This window comes from Malaclemys terrapin, chromosome 2, assembly GCF_027887155.1.
Source record: "Malaclemys terrapin pileata isolate rMalTer1 chromosome 2, rMalTer1.hap1, whole genome shotgun sequence".
Lineage (NCBI taxonomy): Eukaryota > Metazoa > Chordata > Testudines > Emydidae > Malaclemys > Malaclemys terrapin.
This window is the reverse complement of record NC_071506.1, coordinates 201,182,693-201,206,783: the sequence shown is the minus strand read 5'-3', so window position 1 is coordinate 201,206,783 and position 24,091 is coordinate 201,182,693. Positions and strand designations below refer to the sequence as shown.

At 41.4% G+C, this 24,091-nt stretch overlaps 1 protein-coding gene across 1 annotated transcript in view; it reads left to right on the top strand.

Annotated features, from left to right (window-relative positions):
* ITGA9 (integrin subunit alpha 9) overlaps positions 1-24,091 on the top strand; it is a 296,310-nt gene that overhangs the window by 233,699 nt on the left and 38,520 nt on the right. The window contains exons 24-25 of the mRNA XM_054019618.1: positions 21,381-21,506; positions 22,405-22,524. Coding sequence (XP_053875593.1) covers positions 21,381-21,506; positions 22,405-22,524 — 246 coding nt within the window. The remainder of the gene's footprint in view (positions 1-21,380; positions 21,507-22,404; positions 22,525-24,091) is intronic.

Sequence of the window (24,091 nt, the reverse complement as noted above, 5' to 3'; positions counted from 1 at the left end):
CAAACTAGCTACGGGAATAAAGGGAAACAAGAAGACTTTTTATCAATACATTAGAAGCAAGAGGAAGACCAAAGACAGGGTAGGCCCACTGCTTAGTGAAGAGGGAGAAACAGTAACCGGAAACTTGGAAATGGCAGAGATGCTTAATGACTTCTTTGTTTCGGTCTTCACCGAGAAGTCTGAAGGAATGCCTAACATAGTGAATGCTAATGGGAAGGGGGTAGGTTTAGCAGATAAAATAAAAAAAGAACAAGTTAAAAATCACTTAGAAAAGTTAGATGCCTGCAAGTCACCAGGGCCTGATGAAATGCATCCTAGAATACTCAAGGAGCTAATAGAGGAAGTATCTGAGCCTCTAGCTATTATCTTTGGAAAATCATGGGAGACGGGAGAGATTCCAGAAGACTGGAAAAGGGTAAATATAGTGCCCATCTATAAAAAGGGAAATAAAAACAACCCAGGAAACTACAGACCAGTTAGTTTAACTTCTGTGCCAGGTAAGATAATGGAGCAAGTAATTAAGGAAATCATCTGCAAACACTTGGAAGATGATAAGGTGATAGGGAACAGCCAGCATGGATTTGTGAAGAAGAAATCATGTCAAACCAATCTGATAGCTTTCTTTGATAGGATAACGAGCCTTGTGGATAAGGGTGAAGCGGTGGATGTGGTATACTTAGACTTTAGTAAGGCATTTGATACAGTCTCGCATGATATTCTTATCGATAAACTAGGCAAATACAATTTAGATGGGGCTACTATAAGGTGGGTGCATAACTGGCTGGATAACCGTACTCAGAGAGTTGTTATTAATGGTTCCCAATCTTGCTGGAAAGGCATAACGAGTGGGGTACCGCAGGGGTCTGTTTTGGGACCGGCTCTGTTCAATATCTTCATCAATGACTTAGATATTGGCATAGAAAGTACGCTTATTAAGTTTGCGGATGATACCAAACTGGGAGGGATTGCAACTGCTTTGGAGGACAGGGTCATAATTCAAAATGATCTGGACAAATTGGAGAAATGGTCTGAGTTAAACAGACAAATGCAAAGTGCTCCACTTAGGAAGGAAAAATCAGTTTCACACATACAGAATGGGAAGAGACTGTCTAGGAAGGAGTACGGCAGAAAGGGATCTAGGGGTTATAGTGGACCACAAGCTAAATATGAGTCAACAGTGTGATGCTGTTGCAAAAAAAGCAAACATGATTCTGGGATGTATTAACAGGTGTGTTGTGAGCAAGACACAAGAAGTCATTCTTCCGCTCTACTCTGCTCTGCTTAGGCCTCAGGTGGAGTATTGTGTCCAGTTCTGGGCACTTTAAAAAAGATGTGGAGAAATTGGAAAGGGTCCAGAGAAGAGCAACAAGAATGATTAAAGGTCTTGAGAACATGACCTATGAAGGAAGGCTGAAAGAATTGGGATTGTTTAGTTTGGAAAAGAGAAGACTGAGAGGGGACATGATAGCAGTTTTCAGGTATTTAAAAGGGTGTCATAAGGAGGAGGGAGAAAACTTGTTCACCTTAGCCTCTAAGGATAGAACCAGAAGCAATGGGTTTAAACTGCAGCAAGGGAGGTCTAGGTTGGACATTAGGAAAAAGTTCCTAACTGTCAGGGTGGTTAAACACTGGAATAAATTGCCTAGGGAGGTTGTGGAATCTCCATCTCTGGAGATATTTAAGAGTAGGTTAGATAAATGTCTATCTGGGATGGTCTAGACAGTATTTGGTCCTGCCATGTGGGCAGGGGACTGGACTTGATGACCTCTCGAGGTCCCTTCCAGTCCTAGAATCTATGAATCTATAAGGGACTGAGTTATGGGTGCCAGGGCAGATGGTAAGGTCATGAAAGCCTTTTAGAACAAAGTTCCAAACGTAGGTTTCTTAGGATTAGGCCCCGTGATGTGTTGGAAATGTAGGCACTTGTTTAACACTAACACTCACTTTCCCCCGCTGTCTAGCAATGTCCTCTTGTGGGATTGTGTGGCATGTTTTCACTGATACTGCTATTCTCTATCTATCTGTCTATGAAGATTATGGTATTAGGGCCCCCATGTAGTATTTGAGCTTCTCATAAGCATTAATGAATTTATCCTCACAAACTCTCGGGGAGGTAGGGAAGTGTTTTACAGATGAGGAGTTGAAGCACAGAGAGATTAAGTGATTTGCCTGAGGTGTGTGGAAGTGTGTGTCAGAACTGGGCATTGAATCTGTCTCCTAAGTCTGTGTCCAGTGCCTTAAGCACAAGACCACGCTACCTCCTTGCCGAGGTTTTATTGACTGAAAAGGGGAAATTAAGCCATTGAACTTTTGAGGCATCATAGTACAGAACAAACATCCTTTTAAAAAACAAATTATATCCAAAAGCAGCAGACTGGAATGAACTCTGGAAAATGGGTCAGAAGTAGCCACTTTGCAAAAAGACTTTTGTAAGCACATTTACTAATGATTCCCATGTTTCTGATCAGTCTGTACTTCCCGTAGCACAAACATCAGCTGATGCAGTTGTGCAGAGGAATAGTGTCCCTTTCAGAACAATGCATAGCAAAGTTACCTGAAAATTATTCTTTTGCTTTCACATTCTTAGAAGTCAACTAGGGTGACCAGATGAGATGAAGAAAATATCGGGACACTGGGGGGGGGGGGGGGGCCCGCGAGTGTTGCCGGCCAAGAGGGAAAAAAAAAGAAAAAAGCCAGCACAAAATATTGGGACAAAAATTGCATCCCGACCAGAGATCGGTCAGGACGCAGAACAAACAGCTCAAAATCAGGACGGTCCCAATTTTATCGGGATGTCTGGTCACCCTAAAGTCAACATGATCAGACCTTTCAAAATGGATGAAATTGCGATTATAATAAGAATGTTTATAAAGTTGCATAAACAATGTGAATAATCGGTGGTTAATTGCCAGGATTTACTCTTAAAATTCATTTCATCGGCATCTTAAGTTTTGATGGCATAACAAATTTTTCTGAAACCCATTTAATACTTGTGCCTGCCTGTCAAAGTTGATTTGACCCATTTAATGTACACTACAGCATTGCAGTTTATGGATGCAAGCACACAGAGTAACTATAATGCACATTTGTGTTCAGTATGCATATAGAGTACAACATAATCTATATCCATGGTCTCCAAACTTTTTTGATTGCGCACCCCGTTAGTAAAAAATTTTTGAGCACGCACCCCCTGCTCCCGGCCAAACTCTCGAAGCAAAAAAAAAAAGCCGCTTAGACCCCTGTCCAAACTGTCGAAGGGGGGAGGAGGGGAGTGGCGCTGCTCCGGTGGTGCTCCTCCTGCCGCGCACCCCCGAAGGATCCCCTTGCGTGCACCCCACTTTGGAGACCACTGTTCTATATTGTGCCATGAGCCAATCGTTCTATATTGTGTGGATTGGGTTCTTCTTCCATAATTCAATCACAAAAATAATACGAAGAGAGTTGGATACAGCCCATTAGAACTGTTTGTGTCTACTGGAGGCATTTGTAGACAAGATTATCTCACTCCCTTTAAAACAGATAGCATGTTTCTCCTGTCTGTTGCTCTGAGCTTTTTGCTTTATTGCAGAAACTCTTCTAAAATATTTTATTTCCCAGCAATGCAGTAATGATCTCAGATACCAAAGGCTAGAATGCTTGCTGCAGCTCTTTGCCTTTTACCTCCCAAATAACACTACTTGTTTATCCTTGACCCCCTCCATTGTCCTCTTTTCCCCTCCCATCCAGCAAGGAAGTGCTGGTAAGTGCTTCCTTCCTCATCAGCGGGTTAATTACAGTTTGGAGAAGCAAATACAGCAATAAGCAGAGGGGAAGGAAAGGAGCCTGCATTACATACTGTTCTTAGCAACAGAGAGTCCTGTTGCACCTTTAAGACTAACAGATGTATTGGAGCATAAGCTTTTGTGGGTGAATGCCCACTTCGTTGGATGCATCCGAGGAAGTGGGCATTCACCCACGAAAGCTTATGCTCCAATACATCTGTTAGTCTTAGGGTTACCATATTTCAGTAGTGCAAAAAGAGGACACTCCACGGGACCCCCGCCCCTTCCCTGACCCCGCCCCAACTCCACCCATTCCCCACCTCAACTCCACCCCCCGCCCTGAGTACCCCACATTCCCCCTCCTCCCTCCTGCCCCCCGGCTGCTGCTGTGCTGGGGAAGTTGCTTCGGCCCCCACCGCGGTGGAGAGAGGCGGGAGCCGGGAAAGTTGGAGCCCGGGGAGGAGGCGGTCCCCTTACCATGCCTCCCTATTTTCCCGGACATGTTCGGCTTTTTGGAAATTCCTCCCGGACGGGGATTTTGAGGACCAAAAAGCCGGACATGTTCGGAAAAATCCGGACGTATGGTAACCCTACCTCTGACACTCACCTCTCCCTCCACTGGAGGGACTCCCCTGTCCATACCTGTCGTGGGGGCCTTCTTTTAAAGGGCATCCCCATATCAGCGGGGTCTACTTGGAAAAGATAATATTTACTCCCTTGTGTGGCTGAGCTGGGCTGTGACAATCCAACCCATCATGAGCACTGTGAGAAATGGGGCACAACACTAACCAAGGCAGTGTCATTTCAGGGACTGTATGGGCCTCAAAGTTCAAACAAACAAGCTATATAAAGTCCTTTTCTTTACTGGGAAGCCAAATGGAAGTTTTTCTAGAAGGGTATTTTTAGAAATCTCAGTATAATGACAAATTTCAAGCTCAGTTAAATAACTTTTTTGTGAAATGATGCAGAGCACAATTAGTACAGAGACATGAATTGTGAGAGATCCAAGCTGGCTTGCCTGATATTGTGTAAAAATGTGTGTAACTTTAATATAGGCCTTGCCAAACTAATTATTGAAGCATATGCAACCATCATCGTAGACAGTGACTTGTTTATACTGCTCTATATACTATACCAGTGTTTCTCAATCTGGGAGTCGTGATTTATTTGATAATTTATATGGCAAAAATGAGAAAATAAGCAATTTTTCAGTAATACTGTGCTGTGATACCTGTATTTTTATGTCTGATTTTGTAAGCAAGTAGTTTTAAGTGAAGGGTACTCGAGACAAATCAGCCTCCTGAAGGAGGTACAGTAGTCTGGAAACATTGACAACCACTGCTCTAATTGACCTGGATCAAGAATGTCTTTGTTTTACTTTCTATTTCTATAGTAAGGCTATTGGGATATCAGCATTAAAATACAGTCTCAGGAGGATTTTTTGCATCATGTTTTTAAGAAATTTCGTAAATGGACCACTGCACTTCCCCCAAATTAATGAGTCTGATGTTTCATTTTTTAAGACCAAAGGTCCCTACATCTTCCAAGTATTAGACTGAGTTGTTTTCCAGAAACCTAAAGGTGGAAGTTCATTAGCAATCTATTTGTGTAATACATTTTATAGTAACAAATAAAAAGGAAGTCACAACTGGTCTAGTCAAATTTGCTTCCTGCCCTCTAGTCAGGGACATATCTCCCTGCTGTCAACAGTTCTCTCCGGAAACAGCAAAAGAAAGATCCCAGATCAATCTATGAAACTGAAAAGGGTATTCCCAGAAACACTGAGAAAGTGAATGCCAAGGGCCTTTGTTACACTTTACCAGGGAGATCGAGAGTGAATGCACCAAACCGAAAACTCACTGCTGCGGAAATAAACGCTCAGGGCTAGACTGCTTGGAGACAGCAGAAGCTGCTACCATTTGCTGCTCTGAGGTGTACAGTGCCTCATAGAGCTGGGGAAAGGAGGCAAGACCGTGGCTGGCAGTGCAGGAGAGAGTAAGGTGCATCGCTGGCCTCCCCTCTGCGCTGCTATGGTGCCGAGAACCCCCTTTGCCAGGCCCCCCAGGCGGGGGGGTGAGGTGAAACTCCCACGTGCCCCAGGCCGGGCCAAGCCGCGGTGGGGTCCCTGTCACTTTAAGAGTGGGGCTGGGCTGAGCAGAGCCGGCGGGGGGTCGCTCCGCTCCCGGCTGCAGGCTGATGCCGGAGCCTGGGCTGAGAGCCAGGCTCGTCTCCTGCACCAGCTCCGGGCGAGGCTTTGCTGCGGCTCCCTCAGTCCCCCCGGGCTGGGCCGCTGCACGGTAGGGGCGGGTTGCATGAGGCAGGGCAGGACCCAGTGGGGGCCGAGGCTGAACAGGCCCGGCAGGGAGCTGCTGGAGGCGGGAAGCCGCAGCAGGACCCCAGCCCTCCGGGAGAGGGGATCTGGGGACAGTCCAGGGAGGCAGGAGCAGCCCCGGGGGTGCTGGGCGAGTGCAGGGCAGAGCCCCGGGAGAGCCACAGCCCGCGGCGGGCAGTGCTGCAGAGGAGGAGCCCGCGCCCCCGGCTGGCGAGGGGGAGCCCCAGACCGGGGGAGCCAGGTCGCCCGCACCCACCTCTCGCGGCCGCTCCATGCTTCTCCCAGTACTGCTTTCTGCCGGCGCGGCTGCCCTGTCAGCCGCTTTTGGATTTTTAAATAGCCGTCCGGGGAAAATCCCAGACAAATTTACAAATTCCCCCCGGACGGCTATTTAAAGACCCAAAAGCCGGACATGTCTGGGGAAACCCGGACATATGGTAACCCTAGTTAGTCTTAAAGGTGCCACAGGACTCTCTGTTGCTTTTTACAGATCCAGACTAACACGGCTACCCCTCTGATACTGTTCTTGTGTTTCTTGAAGAGGCAGATCGGTTGGTCATCATAACTAGTCTGTCCATTTTAGAGATGTTAATTTCCCCACACCAGACTGTGCTAAATATATCTTGATTTCCAGTTACCATAACAAAAGGTTGTCCAAAGGTCATAAGCCAAGTCTTCCGCACAGTGAAGAAGCATTTGTGCAGAAGTCAAATGTTTGTTAGGAAACTGTGTCTGCTCTCCTATGTGGTCACCAAGCTGGAGGATTATTGCTGATAGAACAAATAGACTTTTGCATAGTTTGTTTGAGACTACTATATAACCCTAGACAGAGATTCACTAATGAATGGGTTGCAGGAGAATTCATTTTAGGCAAACATTTATGCATCTTGTATTGTATTGCCTGACTGCACAAAAAGACTAAGATGAATACAATAAGACAATTCCAGAGTCTGTCCAGCTTTAGGAAATTCTGAAAAACCTTCCTCTTCCAAAAGGCTTTACCACCACTAGAATGGAACTCACAATATTCCTACTCCTAAAACCCCAATCAATCAGCCTGAAATAAATCAACCTAAACAATAAAGCCAAAACCAAAATTAGAATGATACTAAATGTAAAATATCAAAGCCTTGAATTCTAACTGAGCAGAGTTTTTACCCCAAAAAGGGAGACGTGCCAAAGATTCCCATGAAGTCCATTGGGGACATTATTCTTGCTATTGACTTTGTGTGGAAGGTGCTCAGATACTACAGTGATGGATGGTAGTATCAACCCTAAGGTAGATAAATAGAAAACATATTTAATAATACTTTGTACTTATGTAGCACCTGGGTTTCAAAGATCTCAAAATAACTTACAAACATTAAGTGTCTCAACTCCCCTGCGAGAGTGTGTATGTATCATACAGGTGGCTACACCCAGATAGAGAATAGCTTGTCCCAAATCATGCAGATTAGGGTTAGAGTTAACAGAACTCTGGAATTTTGACTCCCAGGCCTCAGCTCTAGCCACTAGCTTACATACTTTCCTACAAAAGAAAAATTGCTTAATAAACGTGTGTCTTTTGGTTTTAAATGAAGTAATAAAGAGCTTCCAACAAATTTGTAGGAGTGGAACAGAGAGCTAGTTTGACTTGTCAACCAACAAGCCTTCATCTGTATGGATGGTCACATGGGCATCTGTACCAAATTAACCATGGGATTTCCTGAAGCTGTTGTTAAATTAACAGTCCTGGATTACTCTGATCAGGCGGCTCTATGGAGTTGGATCACATTGCTCGTTTCATATTTATTTTATTTTTAGGGAAAGTATGTATGCTTACGAAAGTCAAGAGACTAACAGTTGGAAAATGAGTTTGTCTGTTTAAACTGGAAGCCAAATCTGGTGCAGGCAGAACCTTCATCCAGAGGGACCATGCTTTGTAGGATTGCCAGATTTTTCAGTCTCCATTCAAGTGATTCCTAGAATCAAAGCAGAATTGTTTTAAACTGGAGTGAGCTGTATGTATGTTTTTGGATTTCTGGGAAGAGCTAACTGTTATGAGCAACATGCAGGCCAACAAAATCATGTATTTAAAGAGCCTGTTTGGCTGGATTAAAATTATGACTATGAAAAGTACTATTATTGTTATTACTCAGATTGAGGCCCAGCTAGGTGTTAAACATGCATATAGTAAGAGACAGTCCCTGCCCAAAGAGCTTGTAATCTAAATAGACAAGACAAAGGGTGAGAAAAAGAAATGACTGTGATCCCCAGTATGCAAATAAGGAACTGAGATACAGAGAGATTAAATGATTTACCCAAATGAACCGAACCCAGTTCTCCTGAGTCTTGGTCCAGTGGTTTAACTGCAAGATTGTTCTTCCTCTCGAGTTCCTTATTCCTTTCTGATATGCAGTTCCCTTTGCCCTTCAACAGGAACAGATAAAAAGCCCATACTGATTAAAAGAACAAAATTACAAAAAACCTTTGAGGAGTTTCCCCATGGTTGCAACTTCATTTCACAGAAGTTTTTGGTGTTCTGTGATTAGGTGAAATCTGTATCATACCATTAGAAGAAAATGGATGTATTTAGGGTTTAAAAAAATAGAACAAATTAATTGGGGAAGAAATTAATAAATAGCCAAAGGGAAACAAACAGATATTGTATTCCAAGATAGCATATTAATTTAGCAACAAAAATGTTCATTTCAGCATTACTCTCTTCATGAGAAAAGTGAAACACAAAAACTCAGGTGGAATAAATCCCAGGGTCACACGTCTTTGCTGGTTGATGCCAGGTTACTTTTTAAAATCCCTTTTTGTACAGTATATTGCTTGTTTCCTTGCATTTATCAAGGCATAAGTCAGGCAAGGCCCAGAACACTCAAAAGGGAGGAGTTAAATTTATTCACTCATCCTATGAAGAGTCCAAAGCAGGTTCAGACTTTTTTTCATTTACCCTGTGAAAAGAAATTTTAGAATTCTAGAAACTTAAACATAGTCATGGTCTCTGGTGTTGATCTTGGACTCGCTCCCATTCTGTGTCAAGGATCTAAGGTTTGGCAACCTCACTGCAGATGTTCAAAATCTCAAGTGATAGGAGAATATTAGAGCATCTTAAGTTAAAGTGGTTGTGCATATCTGAAAGCTGCATTAGGAATATGAATAGACTGTTAGGATATGTTACTGGACACCACACCTTCATAGAGTAACAGAACTCTCTCATATGATCCCCAGGCAGAAAACCTCTTGTTTGTTGGCAACCAATTGAAGATTTGTTTAGTTTCTTTTCTTCAAAGTTTCAAGACTTGGCTCTGACTATATGCACACAGCGAGAGAATGCCAGGACATAAATGTCACTGATAATACTCTGGGTAGCTCATTGTCATCATGACAGCTATTTACTCTGAAGCTACTGGCCACCATTGAGATGAGATTTGTATATGGAAATTCCAGAGTTACACCCAAGGATTAATTTGGTCCATTGCGCTGATCATCTCTTCAGCAGCTAGCTTATTGCAATGACTGCTGCACATGCACACATGTTTGGCATTTGTCCTTCCTCTCTGGTTCCTCGAAATCACAGGGGTCTATGTCCATAATGGAAGAGGTTATTCACTCAAGGGAGTATATTGGACAATAGTTTGTTGACCCTCTTGCCTAATTTAATTTAACTTTTTTGGAGACAGAAGGCAGTTGGAAATCTTTTCCTTTCTGGAGCCACCCCACATCATCTTTTGAATCTCCCTTTGCCTCGGTACCCTTTAATCTAGTGGAGGAGTATAGCATGCCTGCCCCGTATAGCCTGTTCTAGACTGGCCAGGAGGGGTTCTGTGAGTGTATGCTGTTTTTATAGTCATCCCACAAGACAGGCATATTATGTCTTCCTCTGAGCCTGGCCCTTATGTGCTAGGGAGGAGGATCCCAAAGGTAACTCTCAAAGATCTCCTAGGAGTGTGTTCCTACCATCAGCATGAGGAGCAGACGCATGTGTCAGTATTGAAGCAGGTTCTCTCAGGGTATTTGGGTGGCCCATTCCCTGATGAGATCTACTTCTCTGGTGGAGTGCCCTTGTTTGGTGAAGGCAGTTTTAAGTGTGCTAAAATGTGTATTCTGAACTTTTGCCTTGGAGCATCTTCTGTGATATCTGATTGCCTGGATGTAGATAACAGATTTCTTGGAGTGTTTGAGGTGATTACTGGATCTGTGAAGGTAGATGTGGTGATTCATGGGTTTCTTGCAGATAGTTGTCTGTAAGGTTCCATTGTAAAGCTGATTGTGGTGTCTAGGAAGTTGATGCTGGTGTGGGAGAGTTGTACAGAGAATTTGATGGCTGGGTGGTGGTTGTTGAAATCGTGGTGGAAATCTATGAGGGAGTTTAGATAGTCTGTTCATAGGATGAAAATATTGATTTAACTCAGGTAGAACTATTGCTGGTTTCATGGTGCATTTGTCCAGAAATATTTCTTGACATTTTGGTTTACTGGGAGAATCTGAATAGTTGTTTACCACCATACAATGTTGGTCAGATTTGCATGTACTGATGCAGAAAACAACTCTTGCATACAGTGCTCGGTAGTGCTTTCATTAGAGAGTGGAGATGGATGTTTGCTTTAAAAAGTTCTCCATGACTATTAGTTTTAATTTTTAAATGAAATCCCTTTGAATGCATTTTCTACTCTTGTTGTTCATTTTGTCCAAACACTCTAGTGAATGAGAGTGCTGACAGAATATTCGTGGAGGCAGCACATTTTAAGTGAATATTGGCTAAAGAATTTTTGAGTGGAAAATACATTTTGAATTTATAAATATAAGTACTTACACCAAAAAGACTGATTACTGTGAGTCATGCTTATCCAAGCAAGGAACGGGACCTATGTATTCAATCAAAACACATCACCAAAGTTCAAATTGTGAGTATTGAATATTCACAACAAACCTTCAAACTGCTATTGGTCAGTTTATAGACAGAAAAAGAAGTGACATTTGTCAATCACTACAATTTTTTCAACAGACTTTACTCATGACCTGAAGATATTGAGGTAGTTTGGTATTCGGATTAACACCTTGGGTCAGTTACACTGTGGCCGTTTTCTCTCTGGAGAGAACGGCACCTTCATGGCTGTAGAAATATATGGAATCCCAGAGCCTTGGTAAAGGGAGCTGATTTGCTTCTTCCTATGTGTGGATTTAGATTTCACTCAGAAGGAAGCAAGAAGTCTTATCAATTGAGATAGATCTATGCACCAGCCTTTCTCGGATGCATGAAGGAAACAGAAGGCTGTGAATATATCATGGCAATCAGGAGTTTTATTGAGGTCTGGTGAAGAACGTACAATAGACTTTTTGTAAGCTTCCTGGCCAGGGAATTCACCCCTGAAGAACTACTGAATCACAGGAGGACAGAGTCAGCATTTTTTGTTTGTTTCAGGGAGTGTGAGAATAATATCCTTTTCCCCATTCTCCCATTGGTGGAGCTTTAACATGCCAAAAATAGTAGGGAAGAAAACTTGAAATGAATGATTAATTATTTTAACATAAAAGTTTCCTGTAAGTTTTGATTTATGAGTCAGCCTTTTGTTTGTAAATAATTTGCTATAGTAGCATCTAGTTTGACGAGATTTGGGACGGATGTACGTTCTGCAACTAAAAGTAGGGAAGTGGATCATAAGATGATTGTGATTGTATAAATAAAGTTCCTCCTTGTTTGGCTGGATAGGGTTAAAGGCCTATGCCTGAATAGGAACAAGAGGGTCATGTTAGATGGCTGTCCTAACTGTTGAAATCCAACCTTGTGAGAATATTCCTGAGTCCATAAAATGAAACCATTATCAGGTAGTGTTGAACAATCCTGACGTATAAGGTAGAAGTTTTAGGGGGTTCTCTCTCTCTCTTTCTGACAGCAAGAAATAAGAATTTAAAAACATTGCAGGTTAAGAAGGATCAGTTTTTTGTTTAATCTAGGCAGAAAGATAGCGTAGTGAGTTATTAATTCCATGAATACTGAGTCCAAGCCAGGACATAAAGAAACTCTGTATGGTGATAGTAGGCACCATAGACTATGCCATTTGTCCGAAAGCTAGAGAGCCAGGGGAGAACTACAGGGTCTCACCCTCTGTCCTGTAGCCTAAATAGAGTCCTTACTATGGAGGCCTGTCTCATCTCTTTGTTGCATGAAAATGCTATTGGTAGTTTTCTAGGTCTTTCAGGGAAAACCAAACACCTGTTTAAATATAACTCAGCAACATTTGGTTCAGCTGCTCTGAAATCAGGAAAGCTATACAATAGAGACTCTCTTGGTTCTTGCAAAGTTCCTCCAGTTTATCAGATATTGATCTCTCCTTTCACAGCATTGCTAAAAGTTGCCCGGTGGTGCTTGGAAACATTGTGAGGTGCTCTAAACCCTGGCAGATTGAGAGTTCTGAATATGCCCTAGAAGTGACCTTTTCAGACACTATAAGGAAACCAAATTTTCTGCTTTATTTTCAGAGCCTTTTGCTGATCACCATCCAAGTAATAACATTAACACAGCAGGTTTAAAAAACACCATGGGCTTTTATGTCATCTAGGAAAGGGATTGATTCGAGTTGGGTAGGAGCTGGGATGAAGGGGAGGATATCAAAGAAGGGTCAGCTCCTAGCTTGCAGGTTCTAGAAGAAGCTCGCTAAAAGAAATATACCTTAAACTTTGTTCAACATGATATTGTGATTGGGCTTCTTACAGTACATAAGAGGAAGGAAGAACGTAAATGTCAGTGCTTTCCTCCTGGATTTCAGCGGCTAAAGACTCGTGTGTGTATATATACAGCATGTGAATGTTAGGTGTAAACTGTCCTTTTGGTTGCCATGTATGGCATTGCTCAGTTGCAGGCCTAAACTTCATGTGGGCATTAAAAATAAATCAGACTAATGCCTGCTGTTTCTTCTCTCTGTTTATGTAACGGTGCCCTCTGTCTCAGTAGGGAACCTTTCTCTTGTGAGAGTCACGAACTTTAAATCTGAATATTTTTGCTATTCTTACTCAACTAGACATGTGGCGCCAGTTCTTGGATTAAATACTTCTGTGGGTGGCTGCTTAGTATTTGCAAGCAAATGTCAGGGCCAAATCCTGCCCTGGCCAGAGCAGTGAGAGGCAGCAGAAAAGCTGCCCAGTGCCTCAGCTGCTACAGGATTCCTCAAAGTGGGTTGAGGGAACAGAAGTCCAGGTGTGCACTTAATTGCCTCTCTGAGCAGGAGCGAACGTGTCCCAAGCAAGCACTTGCTGCTTGACAGTAACATGCCCATTAGTTAGCTGGGGATGGCTGGACTTGCTTCTTAACCCACAAGACCAATGTGATAGCAAGGCCCACCTCTTAGCACGTTTTACGCACTACCAGCTGCGTCTGTTCTAATTAGGGCTGGGCAAATGACTGGTTTTTAGGTTTGCTGTCAGTTCAGGGAAGAAAAAGTAGGTTCAGCTTGAACCTCTGAAAAATTTCAATGAACCAAAAATGTCAACAGAACTTCACTTTTGGGTCAAACGAAACATTTTGTTCATCAACCCATTTAGTGTCAGGACACTTGTTGACATAAGAGGAAATGAAGGGTTGTATTCACAAAACATCTTGAGGAGCAGGTGGTGATGCCCACCTTCTAGTAGTAGCGCATTGGTTAGGGCACTCCCCTGGGATGTGAGAGATGTGGGTTCAGTTCTCCCTCTGCCTAATGTGGGGAAGGGATTTGAACCTGGGTCTCCCACATTGGGTCTCAGTCTTTCCTGTTGAAGCTGTTCTGCTTTGCATAAAATACTTTAATAGTCATTGGGGGATGGGGACACCCACCCACCCACCCATGGCCTGAAAAGTTTTGCTCAGATCTAGTTCTAACGTTTACAGAGGATGAACAGGATCCTCTGTCAGTCTTTCTTCCTCTTCCCACTTCCTGGAACCCTAGAACAGAAGATGGGTGGATTTACCCCAAAAGGAAGGGTGATTGTGGTATGGTTAAAGGAGGTTGATTGCCAGTATCCATTTGTTTAGCCAGTTATTAACCAGTAAAGTGACTAAAACTGCAGGAACATTTCATTGTGTGGGTCGGGGAGAAGGGGCAAGGTATATCAGTGGACTGTAATAATAGACTACATTGGCTCTTATTTCAAATCTTATAACCTGTAATACACACTTCAATAGTTAGACCATAAAAATAATGGCCAGATAATATAATTTGATGAAGCTCCATTGACTTAAGCTGAGGATTGGGCCACATTACTTTTGGCGATGTGTGTTGGAATGGATGAGGCTTAAGGATTCATCCCTCTGACTGGTGGTCAGAAAGGTTTATTTGCTTGCAGTTTGAGCCAGCTGATGTAGATCAGCATAACTCCATTGAATTCAGTGCCAGTTTATGCCATCTGTAGATTTGGCCCTTTAACTATTAGCTGAATAAGTAGTACACAAACCTACAATAGAATTTTACTGTCAGAATACATTGTGTGTTCTGTAGAATCTCCATATAGTAATTTAACTTTGCAACTTTTAATCACTATTTAAGGACAATGTTTGAGTTCTTAGATTACCTCTTTGTCTTTAGCAACATCGCTGTTATTGTGTTGGTTGAATTCTTCCAGGGTTAATTTTTTTATCCTTTTCTGTTGTTTCAGAGGTTCTTAATTTATTGCCAGAATCAACAGACTCTTCTGATTCAAACATATTTCATTATCTATGAATATTAAACATTTTTGGCAAGTACAACAAGTGCTAAGATAACATGCTTACATAGCTTATTTTTCTACTATATATAGCCTGACCTGGTCTGGAATTTTTTTATACTCTTTAGATCTGAACATGTATGCCTTTTTCAATTAAGTACTCATATCAGTTTGTCTATATAAAATTAACACCAATTATGAATGAGTTGGGTCACTTCCATGAAACAATTTTCCCCGATACTAACATATACAAATTCTGCTTTACATTTCAGACAAATGAAAGGGGATCTGTTATTTCTTATTTAATTTGCAGACTTCAACCATTTGTTATGCACGCATACATAAAGTAACTTAAAATGGTAAAAAATAAAGATACATAGAAGCTATCTGGCAGCAATTTCAAGAGGGAAGGTTTGGCCATAGTCACTGGAGCCAGGATACCCTGGGACTTATGAGGAAAGCATCCATTTTAGGGATGAACAGTATTAACAATTTTGTGAAACAACTGACCTATGCTCAGACCACAAGTGTGTTTTCCAAACCTTTATAATTTGTCATTCAGAAAATGTTATGACTCTTGATGTTTCCCTGAACTTGCTGAACCATATTCCCCCACAATCACTCAAATGTGGATTTGGTTCCATCATAGACATTCAAGGCCCAATTCTCCTTTTTATCTTTGAGGGCTGGTCCACACTAAGCCCCCAGTTCGAACTAAGATACGCAACTTCAGCTACGTGAATAATGTAGCTGAAGTCGAAGTATCGTAGTTCGAACTTAAAGGTACTTACCGCGGGTCCACACGCAGCAGGCAGGCTCCCCCGTCGACTCCGCCTACTCCTCTCACGGAGCAGGATTACTGGCGTCAACGGCGAGCACTTCCGGGATCGATTTATCACGTCTAGACAAGATGCGATAAATCGATCCCAGAAGATCGATTGCTTGCCGCCGAACCAGAAGGTAAGTATAGACGTACCCTGAGCGCAATGAAGCTGCTTCTGTTTGACATCAGTGTAAGTCAGAGGGGAATCAGACTTCTGGAAGGGACCTGGGATTTTTGCTTTACCCCTTAGGTTTGATATAATGATGAATTTCTTTACAGGGACTGGAGGCTGTTCCCAGGATAAAAAAATGGGCTGGAGATCTGTATTTGCTTGCCAGGTTTCGTTTGTAACATGTGTGCACTAAGCGTGGTATTAGTACTGAGCTGCTTATTTCTAAGATCAGACTTATGTTGGGTTGGAAATGGTGGCAGCCTTCTTCCTCTGTCCCATTCCCCCATGGGCCTTTTCCCATATGCATACACTTGAGCCCCCCATGCATCATTCCTGCTTCCCTACCTATGGTCCCTAATTGATCTCCCCAGCTCCCTCCTTGGAAAGTTGCACATCACCTCCACCTCCTAGTGTGCCAGCCCATGCAAGGTGGCCTTGATAACATGTGAAACCTCATACGGCTTTTAAAGCATGCTAAACTGTCCAACTTAAAGTCTAGAAGGGATACGAGCTTTAAAATGACCAGTTTAGCATGCGTTAAAGTCAGTGCAGCCTGGACTTTTAAATTGTCAGTTAGCACATGTTAGCTAACACATGCTAACATCACACCTTAAAATCCTTATCTAGGCAAGGCCAACAACAGGTGAGGGGAAGAATTACTGCATCTGGGTGGTGGGGGAGGAGTCACAGATAGGCAGAGGTGGATGTTTTGGGTACTCTGAGGTGGGAGGTGCCTGATGAGGTGCCACATATTTTACTTCTCCTAAGCAAACCCTGGGTTAGACCCAGATTAGAAACCGGCTTTCTTCATATAGGACAGGAGTTCTCAAACTGGGGGTCAGGACCCCTCAGGCGGTCATGAGGTCATTATGTGGGGGGTCGCGAGCTGTCAACCTCCACCCCAAACCCCGCTTACCTCCAGCATTTATAATGGTGTTAAATATATAGAAAAGTGTTTTTAATTTATAGGTAGGGTCGCACTCAGAGGCTTGTGATGTGAAAGGGATCGCCAGTGAAAAAGTTTGAGATCCACTGATATAGGTGCTACTTATTTAAAATGTCTGGGCTGCAGTAGCAGTTCAAACTCTAATTTCGTTGTCTCTGTTACCCATTCTTGCTTTGCTAGATGGGGAATAACATTCACATTTCACTGGTACCATCTTCTACCATTCCAAGCGCTTTCATAATCCCCAACATGTGTGGAAAACTTGGAAAGGATGAGCCCCATTTAAGAAATTAAATCAGTGCACCAGTTCCACACAATGGTATTAAATATCCTACATATTTTTGAAGCATATGTTGTGTATATGCAGTGTATCTGAGCGGTTACATCCAGAACTGTTTGACCCCATAAGTGACTTTATTTTTGTTAAGGATGGTGCAATTTGATATGACTAACATACATTGCTACTTTATGCCTTTGCCCCCTGCTCCATGAGACTGTTCAAGTATGCAAAGACTATTAAAGAAATCCTATGGGAATTTCTTCTTCTGTTGCAAATACAGCATTCTTGAAGAATGAAGTAATCCAAATTTTTTCTTCCGTGGTTACATCCTGTCTCTGAGGAGCTTTGTGGTTTGTGCTGACAACAAAATGCTGGCAGAAATACCCACCGAATAAGCTGTCATTTAAATGTTGTCTATCAAACATGTCTATGGGCTCTTTAATGGAGCAACCGGTTCTTATAAATTTACAAAGCTAGAGACTGACTTGTCATTCAGTGTATGCCATTTATAAATGGAAGTGCTGGAATAAGGGACGGTTGGCTTTTCTAGCTGCTTATTCATTATTAGTAGTAATAGAACTATTGTGGCAGTGCCTTGAGGCTCCAATCGATGACCAGAATAATGCTTGGCACTATTTAAAGTCTGATAGAGTTCTTGTCATGTTCACACCTGTATACATATTCATATATATGAGTATGTCCATGTATATAGTAATATATGTACAAAAAATAAATATGTGGAAATATACCTATCTCATAGAATTGGAAGGTCATCAAGTCCAGCCCCCTGCCTTCACTAGCAGGACCAAGTACTGATTTTGCCCCAGATCCCTAAGTGTCCCCCTCAAGGACTGAACTCACAACCCTGGGTTCAGCAGGCCAATGCTCAAACCACTGAGCTACCCCTCCCGCAATGTATACACACATACCCCCTAGTGATTTTGGACGTTTCCGTTTGTGGGTGCCCAAGTTGAGAAGCTGAGATCCTTTAGAGGGGATGATTTTCAGAAAGTGTTGAGTGCCCACTCTTTGAAAATCAGGCCTTGCTAATGTGTATTAAGTTGCGCACTACTCACTCTTGAAAATCTTGGAGAGGCATGCATGCGCATTGAAGAATGCCAGTGAGAGATGAACAAAATTTGTAATAGTTTTCATCACTCTGGTGCATTCACCCTTCACCTTATAGCCGAGTAAACTTAAAAGTCCATTTGCAAATAAAATTGGGAAAGAATAAAAGACACATTGCATTAGTCATAGTTCAAGTTTGCAGTTCAGGAAAATGTTTTTCTAATGGTTAGGTATCACTCTTCTGTCAGAATAGTCCAGCAATAAACCTCAAAGATTTTGGATCTTGTTGGAGAAAATGTTGCTTTGTTCTTGGTGTCTGTTTCATTTTGAAAGAAATGTCCATTGTGGTAAATCAGCTAAGTAGAGCTGGTTGGACAATCATTTCTTTTTCCCTTAAATTTTTTTGATGCAAATAAGTTTTAGCTGTTGAAAATTTTCTTCATTTTTTTTTTTCAGGTTTTAATTAGAAAAACAACACCCCTCCCCCCACAAAAAAATTCAGTTTAAAACTGAAAACCCAGAGCTGGAAATTTTGTGAAAATTTCCATTTCACAAAAAAAAAAAAAGACAATTTTTTTTTCCAACCGCACCTAATACTGCTGGGTAGCAGGAATGTGTGCAGTTCTAAATTGAAGGTTTCATAATTCTTCCATTTGTTTGTCACTGTAGACTATCACATATAGCTGCTGAAATAAAAAATAGAGAGAACATGTATCACTATCCCTTTAAAATTTTCATCTTGTAGAAAATTTTACAGGAACACGGTGTTATGCCATGCAATTCACCTTGTAGGGTAAGAAACCCTGGGCAAGAAACCGTGTCTAGCCATGAAGGAATTTGAAATGGCCAGGATTGTTTTATAGTCAAGAACAACTTGTCTCTGTAGAAATAAGACCATTCTATGAATTTATGATTATAATAATTCACTTAGAATAAAATGTTCAAAGAGCCCTTTGATAGTGTGCATGGGATATGTCAGCTTGTGCTTTTTCTCTGTCTTCAGAATGATGCCTATTTTTCAAAGATCTTTGAGTTGAAAATTAAACTTGTCCAAAGTGCACGTAAGGTCTGTGCAGATACAAATTTTAGATGTGTTTTTTGGCACAGGGGCCTTAATAATGATTTTGAATGTGGCAAGGCTCTGGCAGTCAGGAGAGCAGCCAGGGTATCGCTTGACTGTTCTTGGACTCAACCAGCAGTTACCTGTTCCCTGCAGCCCCTTTCTCATTACAAAACAGTCCCTGTATTCTAGAGAGAAACAGAAGAAAGATGATAAACCCATTAGTTCACTTTATAAAATTGGTCCCCAATGTCCAGCCTCTTCATACCTCCCCTTCCCAACAAGTACTGCAGACTCTGGCTCATGGAAACTATGAAAAACATCAATACATATCCTATAAGTAGGGCCCTACCAAATTCACGGCCATAAAAACTGCATCATGGACCATGAAATCTGGTCTCTCTCTCTCCCCCCCCCCCCGCATGAAATCTGGTCTTTTATGTGCTTTTACCCTATACTATATAGATTTAATGGGGGAGACCAGTGTTTCTCAAATTGGGGGCCCTGGCCCAAAAGGAAGTTGCAGGGGGGTCGCAAAGTTATTTTGGGGGGGGGGGGTCATGGTATTGCCACCCATACTTCTGTGCTGCATTCAGAGCTGGGCATCCGGAGAGTGGTGGCAATTTGCCAGGCACCCAGCTCTGAAGGCAGCGCCCCACCAGCAGCAGCACAAAAGTAAAGGTGGCAATACCATATCATGCCACCCTTATTTCTGCGCTGCTGCCTTCAGAGCTGGGTGGCTGGAGAGTGGCAGCTGCTGACTGAGGGCCCATCTCTGCACGCAGCAGCGTAGAAGTAAGGGTGGCAATACCATACCGTGCCATCCTTACTTCTGCGCTACTGCTGACAGTGGCTCTGCCTTCAGAGCTGGGCTCCTGGCCAGCAGCCACCGCTTTCCAGCTGCCCAGCTCTGAAGGCAGAGTCACCACCAGCAGCAGTGCAGAAGTAAGGCTAGCAGTACCGCAACCCCCCCACAATAACCTTGTGACCCCTCCACAATTCCTCTTTGGGTCAGGACCCCGACAATTACAACACCATGACATTTAAGATTTAAATAGCTGAAATCATGAAATTTACAATTTTTAAAATCCTGTGACTGTGAAATTGACCAAAATGGGCTGTGAATTTGGTAGGGCCCTACCTATAAGTTACAGGTGCTTGCCTTTCTCAGCACTGCCACCCAAATGTATTGAAGGTCATTATGATTTACAGTGGTCCTCCAGACCCTTTAGGGAGGATGGGGGGAAGCGGGAGTTAGGCAACAGAGGGAGAAGCTCCCCTGTGTTGTATGGCATTATATGAGGGCATAGAGTGGTTTGCAGGACTCGTGCCAAACTACAATCAGGACAGAGCAATCACTGGAAGAAACCATTTGGAGTAGCTTAGTATAAGGTACTTGTTGGCAGGTTTTTGCTACTGGTTCTGTGGCTCTGCACAACCTCGTGATAAACCAGTTCTCAAAAACATGCTACTCAGCCTGCACTGCCACACCCCCTCCCAGCTGCATGTAACACACGCTAAAGAATGAATATGATTGACTACATGGCAATTGCTGTGCACTCCAGTGCTCGCAAAGTATGCCAGACAAATGTATCGCACAATTAGGAAAAGGATGGGGATTTTACACCTTATTATGAAGCATCTAGTATTGGCCTCTGTCTGATACAGGCTTTCAAATGAGAGGATCCATTGGCCTGTTCCAGTATAGCAATTTCTGGGTTTAAAGTAGACACCCACTTTTTCTGATATTTTAGAGAAGGAAGGATTGGACTTTTATGTTGCTTTGGATATCAAACCATGTCAAGTTACATTGTTATGTGACTTGTATGTGCAAACACTTGATCACACTTTATAAGATATAAATGAATGTGTACTTCGTACCCCTGTTATCTCTGGGCACAATCAAGCCCCAATCATGCCAGATCTTTCCTTTTTCTCTTTTTGATTACTTCTCCTCTGGCAGATTTTCCCAAGTGCACACTATGTTTTATCTGTGTGAAATTTAAAAAGCGGAGATAGAACAAGCAGGATGGGATCACTGGCTTTCATTTGATACTGTACAAGACATTATTTATGGATAAGAACCCTGAAAGTGGTGTGTTAGGTGTGGTGAGTTTGTCAGGCCTGATAGGAATTGCTGTTATAGAACAGTGAACCCTGTGCAAGTTGGTTCTTGAAGTGTTCTAAGGTTCACAGACACATATTACGCAATGTTGTAAGTGCTGTAAATTGACTCTTCACATATCTTGATGATCTTCATTGTGCTTTCAGGTTGCTCAGGAGAAAGGAAACTGCTCTTTTCAGAAAAACCCTAACCCATGTGTCATTCCTCAAGAAAATGACAATATTTTTCATACGATCTTCGCTTTTTTTACCAAGACTGGCAGAAAAGTACTGGTAAGAAATTCCATATATGACTGAAATTTAAAAGGGTCACATATTATAAATGTGTTTTAAGAGGAATGTGAAGAAGTCAACTAATTTTTTCTTTTCAGAGTAACTTTCATGTAATCTAAAATAAGAATTATATTTTATTTGTGTTGCGGTAGTCCTCAGAGATCTCACTCCCTCACTGAAAGCTTTGATTCTACCAAAGTACAGATAATAAAAAATAACACAAGTATTAAAAGTTGCATAATATCTCCTGATACTAAAAGAAAAAATACTGATACAGTTCGAAGAAATGCAGTGGGTGAAAAATTATATAAAATCAACGTAACCAGCTAATGAGCTGATGCAAAGCCCATTGATGTCATTGGGAGTCTTTCCATTGTTTTCTTTGCACTTTGCGTCAGTGCTAAGTGTAGAACTTCAAAGCGTATTTGCAGCTAGACTTGGAGCAATGTAATGTATATACAATAGAAATACATAGATTCTTGTTGAAAATGTTTTTCTGCAATACATTTTTCTCTAATCCTTTTATCTCAGTGGAGGTATTCTGAACAGGAGTAATAGATAGCAGGGTTTACTTGCCATGGCTGAAATTTATCCCTGTGTAAAGAGGCCCAGTACAATGCATATTCTGTGTTCAATTTCAGCTTAAGTGCACTGACCTCAGTTCAGGGATGAATTTCCTGTGACACGTTTTTATGAAGTTCTGGAATGATTATGATTCTGCAGATTCTGAAAACAGACACTGTTTTGTATAAGGGACATATACAATCAGTTTTATTGATTCATCAAATGACTGTTTTCATTCAATCAGTAGGAATGTTTAGTATTGCTAGTTAGTTTTAAAATGAATGATTTCCTCCCTTCCTAATACATCTTACAGCCTTTTACTTATTTCCCTTAGGACTGTGAAAGACCAGGCAGATCCTGCTTAATTGTACGCTGTAACTTAAGCTCACTAGCAAAAGCAGAATCCCGCAATATAGATGTTTACATGCTGCTTAATACAGAGATATTAAAGAAGGTAAGTGCTTCTGCCTCTTTCTAGCTCATATGCTAAATCTAATTTAAATATACGTATATTTTGAAATACATGAATACATGAAGCATTGAATATTGCCTCCGTCTATGACTAGTACAACTAGTTTAAATTTTTTCACTGAAAAGTTTTAAGTTTATCAATAAAAATTTCCATTTGAAATTTTCATTGTGGTCAAAATTTTCTAATTGTTTTTGTTGAAACCATAAATTGAACATTATTTGTGTTTAAAAATTTCAGATTTTGGTAAAAATGTTCAGTTTTTGGTTTTTCAAAAACCAATACTTTTTACTGAAGCCCACAATTATTTACTGAAGTGAGTTTTGAAAACTTAAATTGTTTCAGGTTTTGGTTTTTCATTGAAAAAATAAATAAAAATGGCAAGAATTTTAGAAAAAAGTAGTTTTTATTCTAAATATCCTATGAAAAACAGCTGGCACTTTTCAACCACTCTAATTGCTGTATATCTCACTATAAGATGGCTTTACTGGACACGTCATCCTGTACTGTGAATGAATAAGAATTTCATAGAGAAGCATATGAGAAGCCCTTTAGTCTGAGCTGGGATTCAAATGACAGTGGAGAAGTTTTTATACTTGAAAAAGCTCTTTCCCTCATTTCAGAAGAATGGGGTCTGTGTATGTGTGTGCATATGCGCAGGTGGAGTCAAGGGGGAATGCGCAGGATTCATGGATAGTTCCTGGAAACTCTTATTTAAGGCCTTTATACTTTTTTTTTTAATCTGGATCACTGTAAATTGTCAATTATTATTGCCAAAATGCTGATATTTAGAAATTAACTTATTTTGGGAACTCTGGCACACTTGGAAACACATTACTTTATGTAAAAGTTCAGCTGCAATGGCAGTGGCTGGAAAGTTCCAGAAGAAGGTAACTGAAAGATGTCAATCCTAGAGGGTGCTCTGAGGCCTCAACTCTCACTAAATTCAATGGGAGCTGAGGATGCTCACCCCTTCATGGGAAGCGCTCATCATATTGCAGGATCTGACCTTAAATCAAATCACCTGTGTGTTATAAACAATTATAAAGTAAGACTTTAAGCTTTGTGAACAGTAGATCTGGAGGTGTAATCCTAGATTTTGCTGGCTTTTCTGAAGTACATTAAAAAAAGAAAAAGAAATAATTACATTTAGAAATTAATACATTTAGAAATAAAATCAAACAAAAACAGCCATATGTGCAGTGTTAAAAGTTATGAGGTTTTTAAAACATTCAGATAATGAGCAGAGTAAGTGTGCATAAACTGTGATCCGTGTATTTATCGTTATCTGTTTGTAATTGAGATACAAGGGTAGAAGCCTGATAATTTTTTTTAATCTGTTACTTCAAATATTTGTTATACAAAGAGAAAACACCCTAACCATCATAAGAAGGCTCAAGATAAGAATAAACATGACATTCATGGTGAGAAACATGATAGCAGGCTAAGCAATGTTCTGTTGTGTCAATGAATGAAATAACAGGATTTGTAAACTTTAAGAAGATTTACTGCGTTTCCACTTATTTTGTAGATGAGCTTTTTTTTTTTGGAT